The sequence below is a fragment of the Pipistrellus hanaki genome, assembly GCF_964339955.1.
Source record: "Pipistrellus hanaki genome assembly, chromosome: 16".
NCBI lineage: Eukaryota > Metazoa > Chordata > Mammalia > Chiroptera > Vespertilionidae > Pipistrellus > Pipistrellus hanaki.
In genome coordinates, this window is record NC_140518.1 from 39,093,163 (window position 1) to 39,105,516 (window position 12,354).

The 12,354-nt window shown below is 44.8% G+C and overlaps 1 protein-coding gene across 2 annotated transcripts in view; it reads left to right on the forward strand.

Annotated features, from left to right (window-relative positions):
- Positions 1–12,354, forward strand: part of NDEL1 (nudE neurodevelopment protein 1 like 1) — a 34,882-nt gene extending 22,528 nt beyond the window's left edge. The window contains exons 7-10 of one of the 2 annotated variants that reach the window (XM_084863957.1): positions 2,212–2,303; positions 4,141–4,292; positions 7,204–7,238; positions 11,127–12,354. In XM_084863957.1, the coding sequence (XP_084720083.1) occupies positions 2,212–2,303; positions 4,141–4,292; positions 7,204–7,238; positions 11,127–11,134 (287 nt within the window). In that variant the 3' untranslated portion in view covers positions 11,135–12,354. The remainder of the gene's footprint in view (positions 1–2,211; positions 2,304–4,140; positions 4,293–7,203; positions 7,239–11,126) is intronic. The other variant, XM_084863956.1, reaches the window with a different exon arrangement.

Sequence of the window (12,354 nt, forward strand, 5' to 3'; positions counted from 1 at the left end):
CGGCAGTTTTGTGAGGAATTCAGCAGACATAGAAGCAGGAGGTTAGAGAAATCAGTGACAAGGTCGAAGAACATCTGATTACATTCTAAAGGACAGGATGGTAAACAGCAGCAGCAGCTGCAAAGGCATTTACATGCCGATCAGCACTCAGGAAAAGAAAAAATAGCTAACATTTATTAAGTACTTACTGTGCTAGGCATTTTAAAAACATGCTAACTAGTTTAAACTTCACAACAACTCTATGAGGTAAGTTAATTATTAGCTTCTTTTGCATATGGGTAACTTACTCAAGGTCACACAGGTATCAAATGACAAGATGGATTTATATCTAGCAATTCCACTTAAGAGCTCTTAGCCATTATGCTATTTATGTCAAAAATAAATTGGAGAATTGTGCACAATTGGAAACCTTTGCTGAAGGGCATGGAAGAAGAGCATGAATAGCATGCTCAATACTGTGATTCTGAATGGGAAAACTTAATTTTGTTGTAATATCTATTCTCCCCAAATCAATCAATAATTTAAATTTTTAATAAGAGCCTTAGAATTTTTTTAGGTTATCAAATTGATTTTAAAGTTAGTCTTGAAGAGTAAATATGTAAGAATAGCCAAAAGCCCAGCCAGCTTGGCTCAGTAGTTGAGCCTGGACCTATGAGCCCAGAGGCCATGGTTTGATTCCCAGTTGGGGTAAATGCCTGGTTTGCAGGCTCAGTCTCCAGGGTGGGGCATGCAGGAGGCAGTTGATCGATGATTCTCTCTCATCATTGATGTTTCTATCACTCCTTTCCTCTCTGAAATCAATAAAAATATATTTAAAAAAAGAATAGTCAAGAAAAGTTTGAAATAGGTTACTAACAAAAAGAGGCTTTGACCTTCAAGATACCAAAATTTATTTAATACTATAATAATTAAAGCAGCATTAGTGGACTAATAATTTAATGGAGTTTGAAATATATAGGGAATTCAATATATGGTTTTAGTACCATTTCAAATGCTAAAACTATTTTACTACTATTTTAGAACTTTTTCACTAATTGGGTATCCATTGGAGGGAAAAATGTAAATATTTGATGAGTTAAATGATCTAAGTACAAAAAAATTTTTAGGAAACCATTAGGAGAAAATATGGGGAACATTTTTTATAATATTGAGGTGAGGGAGCCAAAGGCTTCCTCCTCAAAACACAAAGCTTAAAAGATAAATATCACTGAGAAATATGACATATAAGAGATGGGGTGAGCCGGGACCGAGTTGGCTCAGTGGATAGAGCGTCGGCCTACGGACTGAAAGATCCCGGGTTCGATTCCGGTCAAGGGCATGTACCTTGGTTGCGGGCACATCTCCAGTGGGGGGTGTGCAAGAGGCAGCTGGTCGATGTTTCTCTCTCATCGACGTTTCTAACTCTCTGTCCCTCTCAATTCCTCTCTGTGTAAAATCAATAAAATATATTAAAAAAAAAAAAAGAGATGGGAATATTTGTAATTATTGTTCCCTTGCAGATTGATTAAAGGAAAGACAACCCAGTAGGAGAAAAATGCAAAGGATAGGCAGATAATTTCTGGAAGAGATTCAAATGACTTGTTATTAAGGAAATAAAAATTAAAACAAAATGACTATCAAATTGGCATAAAAATGTCTAATATTATTGACAATACCACTGTACAAATTGCTGATATTGACATAATCTTTTTAGTGAGTATTTTGGCAGTCAATATCTGTTAAGGTGAAAAAAATGGGCATAGCATATCCTTTGACTCAGCAGTTCTTTTAGGAAGCTCCTCCTCCTCCTCCTCCTCCTCCTCCTCCTCCTCCTTCCTCCTTCTCCTCTTCTTCTTCTTCTTCCTTCTTCCTTCTTCCTTCTTCCTTCTTCCTTCTTTCTTCTTTTTTCTTTCTTCTTTCTTCTCCTTCTTGCTCCTTCTTTCTCCTCCTCCTCTTCCTCCTCTCCCTCCTCCTCTCTTCTTCCTCTTCCTCCTATACTCATCTGGATGTTTTAAGGATATATGTCCTTTTAGCATTATTTGTAATGATGTAAAATTGGATGTAATCTAAATACTCATCAGTTATAGAACTTTTAAACATATTTATGGAATATCCACTTTATCTGTAGTTTGGATTACTATATTGATTTTTTTACATTGAATGCATACTGTTTTGCAATAACAACAAAACCCAAATTGCATGTATAATTACTTGTGTTTTATTTTTCTGTAGCTATACCAAACGGTTTTGGTACCAGTCCACTGACTCCTTCAGCTAGGATATCAGCACTAAACATTGTGGGGGATCTCTTACGGAAAGTAGGGGTAAGCATTCAATTATTTATCACTAGAGTTTCAATTGCAAAGGTATTGAATTATTTCTGAATTTGAAGTCAGGGGAGAGAAAAGGACACCTTCCTGTGGTAAAGGCTGTAATTAAGCCAAGAAGCAAAAGCATCCAGTGATCAGTTGAGGCTTGTCCAGATACTCACCTCCAGGGCTTGGGCTTGCTGGTGTCTCTGCAGAAGGCCCAGCGTGCTGACCTAAGTTTCCACTGAGAATTCTGCAGGTTCCCCATGCCTGTTTCTAAAAGACCACACATCATCCATTTTTTCCTAAAATACTTCCTGCTGTATGTCCTTTTTTTTTTAAGCTTTTTAAAAATTGATTTTTAGAGAGAGAGGAAGGGGAAACATCAGTGTGAGAGCGAAACATTGATCGGCTGCCTCCTGAAGGCCCCACACTGGAGATTGAGCCCACAACCCAGGCAGGTGCCCTGATGGGGAATTGAACTGTAACTTCCTGGTTCATAGGCTGATGCTCAGTCACTAAGCCATACAGGCCAGCCGCTTATATTCAGTGTTTTACTCTGTGTGATACTTTTTGACCTTATCAAGAGAGTAGTACTCTGTTTTTCAGCACTCTCTTGCTTTAACTTTGTTCCTATTCATATGCGATCGCACAGATGGTTTCCTCTGTTACTGTTGAGCAGGGTGTTTCGGCCATGGAGGAGACCTGCATATGTTATCCATGGATTTAATTCACTTATGCATTCCTAGTCCCTTAGTATTATGGATAATAGGAATGAATTGTTTTTTGCCCTTTTTTTTTTTTTTTTTTTTTTTGTTGTTGTTGTTGTTGTTGGAGAGGGTTTTTTTTCTTTTTTGGGAGAGGGGTTGGGTTGGTCAGAGTGTTGATGGAGAAGGGGAGTTGGTGATATCTGTGTGTGACGGACATAGATGAAGTCCTGTTCTCTGCATGTCCTCTCTTTGTAGAGCCTGGCAGATGCCAGGAGCCAAGAAAGGCACCCAGTTTAGAGGTAAATGTTCTAGAGGCCTGGTGTCTCTTCAGGTGAATTATTTAATTATAGACAAAGGGTATCAGACACTTAACTGTGTTCTAAGAAGTAGAATAGTTTTTTAAAAAAAGTATATTTTATTGATTTTTTTACATAGAGGAAGGGAGAGGAACAGAGCTAGAAATATTGATGAGAGAGAAACATGGATCAGCTGCCTCTTGCACACCCCCTACTGGGGATGCGCCCGCAACTACAGTACATGCCCCTGACCGGAATCGAACCTGGGACCCCTCAGTCCGCAGGCTGACGCTCTATCCACTGAGCCAAACCGGTTTCGGCATGAAGTAGAATAGTTTTTAACATCATGTGAAGTGTTGTAAATACTCTTATCCATCTTAATGCATTAGAAATAACTACACTGAAATGCCGTAGAAATAATTGGCTGCTTTAAAAATTCTCAAGTGATATTTTTGCATTCTTTATGCATTTGCTCCCAAAACAGCCCTCCTCTATACACACCCACCTCTAACTAGCCAACTAACGAAACTCGGAAAGACATCGTGGATGGGGTCCATAGACCTGGTCTGTCTTGGTCTGCTTGTGCCACATTTTCTCATGTGAGTGCGGAGATTTGTGTCCCTCAGTAACACTGAGAGGAAGAAGTAAAGGTTCTGAGCTCATTGGGAAGGGAGTCAACAAGAACAAGTCCTTTGTGCTAGAAGGTGATTGGTTCCGGCTTCAGTAGCCACCAGTATCAACGGAGGAGAGAGTAAAGTTTGAGTCTCAAAATAGAAATGTTTGAAATGCAGATTTTATGTGCAGCTACTGTTTTGACAACCACATCATTCCTTCTTTCTTTTGTAGGCTTTAGAATCTAAATTAGCAGCTTGCAGGAATTTTGCAAAGGACCAAGCATCACGAAAATCCTATATTTCAGGGAATGTTAACTGCGGGGTGATGAATAGCAACGGCACAAAGTTCTCTAGATCAGGGCATACGTCTTTCTTCGACAAAGGGTAAGTTTTGGAAGTTTTAAATAATTTCAAGTATTAAAGTTACCCCTTATTAAGTGAGCTTACTCAAGCTTTGAAAAGATAAACTCAATTTGATAAGTCTACCTGAAGCCTGTTACCATTCCAATCTCACGGGACATGAAATCTGTTGCTGTCTCTGTCCCCATGGAGTCTGTTGCCCTGGGAACCCTGACTCTGAAGCGTCTGTCCTGGAAGCAGACTCTTGAAGGCAGCAGTGCTAGGCTCTGCCCGTGATATAGTCCTTGTTCTCAAGGCTCTTACAGGCTCGCAGACTTTTCTGGCAAGTACAGAATGGGGCAGAGGTAGGTTTTCGGTTGTTTGTATGGAAATAATAATAATAATAATAATACAATTTGTGTTTTGCATATTCACAACTGTAAACTACTTTTGTACATCCCGAGCCCCGTTAAGGGTAGAAGAGAACACCAGTTACGTATTTATGCAAACTCTGCAACAAACGTTCTGCCTGAAGATTTTAGAAAAATATAAAACCACTGGATCAATATAGTTTAGGAGATACAAATTTTGTATGATGTGAAGATGGTTTTTGGGGAATTGAGAATTTAAAAAAAATTGTGTTAGGATTGAAGCCATGACACATCCTTTTTAAAATTTTTAAAATTGATTTCAGAGAGGAAGGGAGAAGGAGAGAGAGAGAGAAACATCAGTGATGAGAGGGAATCATTGATTGGCTGCCTCCTGCATGCCTCTTCTCCTCCCCTCCCCCCAATGGATTGAGCTCCCAACTGGGCATGTGCCCTTGATTGGAATGCAGGCCGACGCTGTATTCACGGAGCCAACCAGCTCGGGCGTGGTTTAGGGCATGATATAAAAGTTTCAACTGGTGCTGAAGCACACAAAATAAAAAGTGTTTTTTGTTTTCTCACTATTTTTACGTCCTTACAGTTATTTCTAGACATGTAAAATCATATTTTATGTATATTCTATAAGCTTTTTAGACTTATGGAATTACACTTCAAATATTCTTCAACATGCCTATCATGATTTATATTGCCAGTATCTTTTTATGTCAGTACATACTGCTCTACCTCAATTTAAAAAAATAAAACATTGCATGGTTATACTCTTTTATGTGTGTGCCTTAAGTTAGGGAACTAGTTAAATAGTTAAGACCTGTGGTCTGGGGCTGCTGACCATGTTACCTAAGGTAGTTGTTACTAGAACAGCAGCTGAGGCAGCGCCATTCCGTGGCACTGTCTCTATTGTGAGTCGTAGAGGCTGCTCATTCTTGTCCTGTGAAAGTAACACAGATAGAACTCTAGAAATTGTCACAGTTTCTTAAAGGAGCTTGCATGTTCTGCTTTCCTGTGTAGAACAGTCATGATGAAGGAGGAATAACAGTGCAGGCTCACTGCTCTGGTCTTCGTTAGAGACTGGCTTTCACTTGACCCCGGAGGCAGAACAGCCAGGCAGTGACTGCCCGAGGGGAGCCCATTCTTAGGCGGATGCGGGGATTCAGGTAGCCTGGAACCAGGAGTGGACCTTGGGCTCTGTATGGAGCTCCCTCCGCCCTCTGAGAAGCATCTTAGATGCTGTGCAGGCTTCATTCCTGCACTGCCCCTGGAGATGTACTTCCTGGTAGAAAGCTGCAGATGATATTTAATTTTGGTTTAAATAGCACACATTTTAAACAATTGTTTCTATTAAGAATTCAATATGCTTTTGTGGGTTGGTCTTTCCTCAAGTGTTTAGTTTATATAATAGATTGCTTATCCACATGTGTCAAACACAAGGCCCCCGGGCCAAATCCAGCCCGCCAGGCCTTGCAATGTGGCCCGCACCGCGCTGTCATCACTGCACTCCGCTGTCAGTTTATGACATTGTCAGTTTATGACTGTTCAGTAAACCATTCGGCCCGCGATTTAGGCTGGATTTTAGATTTTGGCCCCTTCTCTGATTGAGTTCGACACCCCTAGCTTATACACATTCAAACATTAACCTGTTGCTTGAGTTGCATTTCTCTAGTTGCCGTATCGCTATAACTCTTTGTGGGGTTTTGCTGCTTTACTTTGATTCTGGCTTCCTTCTGACCCACCTGGCTTTTACCTCTGGCCTGCCTTCCTGCAGACGGATAAAAACCAGATGGTATTTACCAGCTGCGTGAGGATTAGGGAAGCATCCTGACTCTCTCTGCCCCGTGATTAAATGGCAGGTTAGAGGAAGTGCCGGCTCTTACGGGCTGCGGCTTGTAGCTCAGTGTGAGGAAGGCTCTCCTGCTTCTGCCTGCCTCTCGCTCCTGAGCAGGGCGTCCGGAGCACCGGCTCTGGTGACCGGTTCCCCTAGGTCCTGGGGCAGCATTGCTGGGAGGTTAAGCACAGTCATTTGTGTGTGTGTGTGTGTGTGTGTGTGTGTGGGTGTGCATGTATGTGAACATATGTATACACCCCGCCCTCTCACCTCTCAGAATCTTCAGGCACAGTGAGGCCTTACTACATAAAGCACTATATCTTCCTATTGCATTGACTTTACAGGACTTGAAAATATTCTGTAAGTTCTGGTTATTTGAGGGCTTCTTGGAATGAGGATTTTTATTTACTCTGTGTTCACCTCTGCAAGCTCCTAAAATATGGCTCACTGGATCTACTTCCCAGGTGTTGCTATGCTTCTTCCAACCACTAGGAGCCCTTAATATCACTCATCTGAAAAGATACAAATTCTTGTGTCAGTATAGTCATCTAAACTCTCTCAAAAACGTTCTATTTCTTCATAGTGTTTATTTAGTTTCTTATTGTCACATACCTTAATTTTGTGAGCCAGTCAGACTTCTTTTGGGCCGGGCTATGTGTAGGTGGGTGGGCATACATGATTTTAGGGCATGGCATGAAAATAGTATTTGCATCTTTGTTTAATGTTTTTTCCTTTTTTTTATTAGGCAAGAAAAAGTCATATTTCCCACGTTGTTCATGGGTAACTGCATCTGTTTGCTGTGCTATTTTTTATTCTTTTCAATCATGGTGTGGGGTGGGACACCCATTAACAAACTCGTTTCACTAACTGCATGGGGATGACTCTGCTTTAACCAACTTACAGCCCGTAGTGAGCCTTCAAGTTCCTGTCTGACTCGACTGTACACCGTTATTGGTTCAGCTGTCCCCACCAGACTGATGAGTGGCAGTGGTGCTGGGGCAGCTGTGAATGGCAGGCTCTCGCTGTGTGCTCGGGCTGTGGAGATGATGCAGGACCCTGGAGCGGGGGCCAAGGGTAACTGGCAGGCCCTGGGGCATATTTGAATGTCTCTGTGGGACTGGGGTTCTTCCTGTTCCCCAGTGTGGGGGGGTGGTGGGATGGAGACTCTCCCTCTGCGCTCATTCTGTTTCCCAGAGCACATTGGCATGAGGTACGGAGGGGTGTGAGATCTGCTTCTCCTCAGTGTTCAGGGGGCACATTTCAGTGTGTAGAGCCTGGGACAAGGCCTCGAGCTGGCTGAGCCGTGCGGCTCCAGGGCCGTCTCACTAGGAAGCCCGGCCTGGAGGGCGTCTGCTGCTTCTGCGTGAGCGCTGCCCGTCTCAGCTTTTCTCTGCTGCCCTCAGGCGTCTCACGTGCTGCTTGGACGGATGTGGTGTCCATATTTCCTCACTGTTGTGTTCTATTCATTGTCGTCCTGACTAGCTTACTAAGGTGCCCTTTTCACTTCTGTTGCCATTTTACAACTCACCTTAGTTTTTTTTTTTTTTTTTTTTTAAATATATTTTATTGATTTTCATAGAGAGGAAGGAAGAGGGATAGAGAGCTAGAAATGTCGATGAGAGAGAAACATCGACCAGCTGCCTCCTGCACACCCCCTGCTGGGATGTACCCGCAACCAATGTACATGCCCTTGACCGGAATCGAACCTGGGACCTTTCAGTCCGCAGACCGACGCTCTATCCACTGAGCCAAACCGGTTTCGGCTCACCTTAGTTTTTTTCTCAGCTGGAGTCTCTATTTTTCAGACTCTTTAATTTTGGTGGTAAGGCCATGCAATTTCATAGCTTCTATAACCTTTTTCACATAGATGATTCCCAGGATCTGTCTCCACCCTGCCTGCTCTCCTTCCTTTCCTTTCTTTGGTGTCCACTGGGACATTTCCTTTCCGCTCTGTGCTGCTTCCTGAAGCCACATGTGAGTGTGGAGGGTTCTTTCCCCAAGGCATAGCTTTGCAGTTCCTGAAGGTGCCTCCCCAGACACAATCCTTCCTCCAGGGTCAGCTTCCCACTTCCTGGCTCAGGAAAGAAGTGCTAGGTGAGGCCCTAGCAGCTTGTTGTTCTCTCTTTATTCTGTCCAACTTGCAAATCAGAATTTCCATTCCCGGTCATACTGAGAACGACTTGCCTAGTTTCTTGTCTTTTTTTTTTTATTTTTTAAAAATATATTTTATTGTTTTTGTACAGAGAGGAAGGGAGAGAGATAGAGAGCTAGAAACATCGATGAGAGAAAGTCATCGATCAGCTGCCTCTTGCACACCCCCCACTGGGGATATGCCCACAACCAAGGCACATGCCCTTGACCGGAATCGAACCCGGGTCCCTTCAGTCCCCAAGCCGACGCTCTATCCATTGAGCCAAACCGGTTTCGGCTGTCCTTTTGTATTCTGATCGCACTGCTTATTTTCCCATTGGAGCGGGCGTGGGTTGGGAGCACCGAAGTGGTTGCTCACTGAGGGCTGCCAGGTCTCTGGCCAGGAGGATGCTGGGAAGGGGAGTGGCCTGGGCGTCTGGAGGCAGGTTATGAGCCCTGCTTCGCCATTGATGGCTCAGAGGTGAATGGCCGGACGTTCTCCTGCTTTGGCTTTTTGGAGCAGTACAGCAGTGGGGGTGAACTTTATGTTCTTTAAAGATCCGCCTAATTTGAAAATGCCAAGTCTCAGTCCTAAGCCTGCACACGGAGCCATCCTCTGGTTGCTGCTTTTGCACACCCTGTGGAACCGCAGAGCTTCTTTCTGCTGCGCTTGGGCTGTCTGTGGTACAGCCTGCAGAATGGGGTGCTCACCGCCCTAAAGCTGAGGTTTGGGAGGCCTGCCTGTTCTTCTTGGGCTTTGAGGAGGAGCGGGCACTGGTGGCTCAGACCAGTCAGACAAATGACAGCTGGGCTTCTTATGTGAGGGCTCCAGTGGCCCCACCCCAGAGGAGGCACAGGCAGACAGCCTTGGGAGGGAAGAAGGGATGATTTCAAGTTTTCATATGTGACGAGGCTCAAATATCAGGCCTCTCCTAGCCCTAAACAGAACACGGGGTCGTGGGTACGCATCTCTGAAGTGGGAAAACGTACAGCAGGGAGAACTGACACGTAGGGCCTGTGGCTCTGTGTGGGTAGCTTGACTTCAAACTCTAAATCTGGACTCAGGCTATTTCTTCAGGCATTCACTGTTCCTTCAGAGGAGGGAGGGTCATTTGTCATCTCTTTGCATGCCTGTTTCCAAGATTACACTCACCTTTTCAGGTGATAAGTATGTAGCACTTATTTCTGTGGGGAATGTGTGTGCATTTTTGTAAGAATGAGTCTAACCTCCCAGACCCCTCTGATGAGTGGATTGGGGGGGGGCAGTGGTGGGCAGGTGTGCTGAGTTCGGCCTTTGGAAATTCGCTGTATTCCCCAGATGCTAGTGGGACACTTTCCCAGGAAGCTTTCCAGGATGGAGAGGCTGAGTGGCTTCCTGAGCGGTTCCAGGCCTGGCACTCACCCCTCACTGCTTCCCGCGCTGTGCTGCCACATGGGGGTGGGGGGTGGGGGGGCGCTGAGCGGGCGCTCCGCATCCCCGGGCTCAGTGCGCGGCCCTCCGTGCACATCCCGGGCGGGGCTGGCTGCTCACGAGTCTGCAGAGACCTCCCAGCTGGCTTTACTTGCTCAACAATGTGAAAAAGTTACTTTTCCCCCTTCACTGAGATACTCATGAATACTGCAGGAGGTTTGGAAAACAATAAAAAAGTATAAAGCAATAAATGAAATTCACCCATAACCCAGAGGGAAGAAAAGTAACTATTGTTAAATTTTCTTCTATTGATACAATATATATGACTTTATGTACATATATGTGTGTGCGTGTGTGTATGTGAGTTTTTATGGATTTATGTATGTTTGAGTATCTCCACACATTCTAGAATTAGCTACGCAGATAGTAATGCCTATCTATATAAGGGGCTATCGGATAGAATATATACTACTTACACTTTTTCTTTTTTCTTCACATCATTGAACATATACAGTTTGGTAACCTTTTTCTATTCACCATTAATTACATTCTGAATATTTTTCCATGCTATTAAAGAACTTTAGAAATGGATTTAAAAAATATTTTTTATTAATTTCAGAGAGGAAGGGATAGAGAGAGAGAGAGTGAAACATCAATGGTAAGAGAGAATCATTGATCAGTTGCCTCCTGCATGCCCCACGCTGGGGGTTAAACCCGCAACCTGGGCATGTGCCTGACCAGGAATCAAACCTGGTTCATAGGTTGACACTCAACCTCTGAGTCATGCTGGTCGAGCATGGGGAAATGGATTTTTAATGGTAGTATACTATTTTATTTAGTTGTACCATTTGGTAGACTTTTAGATCTGCTTATGGGGAAAAAACCAGGGTTGTGGCTGCAGTGGCTGCTGTGATGAAGCTGCCAGAGTCTCATTAACGGGGGACCACTGAGTTCTCAGTCTAACCAGCTGATGCTCGCGGCAGCCACCCTGCCCCAGGCTGCCGGGATTCTGCTGTGCACCGGGAAGAGGGGTAGTTTAGAGAGCAAATGAATTTCTTGCTGTGTGTCAAGTGGTTTTAAATGACCAACTGTCTTTCTCTTCCCCTTCTCTGCTCCGTCACCCGCAGGGCAGTAAACGGCTTTGACCCAGCGCCGCCTCCTCCTGGTCTGGGCTCCTCGCGCCCCTCGTCGGCACCAGGTATGCTGCCTCTCAGTGTGTGAGTGCCCAGCTTCCAATGGGGCTCCTGCCCTCCTCCGACAACCCAGGACACCCACGCCTCACCCTTTGGTGCCTGGGCCCCGCCCCTGGCTGTCTGCCTCCCCAGGGCTGGCAGAGAGAGGGCAGGCTGCATGCAGTGTGGCTGCTGGGCCCGCCCAGCCGCAGGACTGCGCGATATCAATACTGGCTATTTTCTCTTCTCGCCGTAGTGCCGTTGGTTTCACATGATTGCACTTTTGTGGGTCACAAAGTGATACATACATGTATTACTTGGTCACTGGATGCAGAAGTACCCATTCATCACACCTGCCTCATAGCCCCGCCCTGCTGTACTGCTAGGACTTAGTTGTATTAGGACATTGCAAATCTTAGACATTCTCTCCCAAATCAGGTCAACGTGTGCCCTCCTGAGCTCCCGCCCAAGCACCTTTGTGCTCATGATCATGTGTTGTCCCAGCTCCACCCCCACAGCCTGGGCCTGTTGCTGGCAGACAGGAAGGTCACCTACTTAGGGAACGTAGTCTCATTCCCCAGGACCACTGAGTTCTCAGTCTCCTCACTGCACCTTCTGAGTTCACTTCGGCAGTGAGCATTCCATAGCGCGGTCTCCCTGAGCAGGCGCCCCTGGGCCTGGGACAGACCGAGCGGGGCCTCTGCCGTCTCCTCCTCCGCGTGTCTCAGGCGAGAGGTGGAGGCGGTGGCAGCCTCCTTGCCAGCTTTCTGGTCCTTCGGTTAATGACAGCTTCACGGCTTTTTGTCTGTCTTCTGCGGCCTCCCCAGTGGTGGTAGGAGGACCGAGTGGCCTGGTCCGGGGACTGGCTGGCGGCAGCTCCCGGGGGCAGACTGACCCCACGTGGTTGTCCTGTGCATCCTTTGATTATTCTCATGCTGCATTTACTGTTTACATTTGTTTTTTTGTACATAGGTTTGTAAACATTATTGCCCAAGATATTTGTATATAACTTGGGCTTTGTAGCTTTTATTTATTCAGAATTCATACGGCATGTTAATGACTTATGATGGTGTCCTACTTTGGGCAACTGTATAGAATCATCATGTGGTTAAAAAAAAAAAAGAGTACTTCCCCATCAAAATATCTTTTAATGTGGAAACAATAAATTTCACACAAAAAAGTA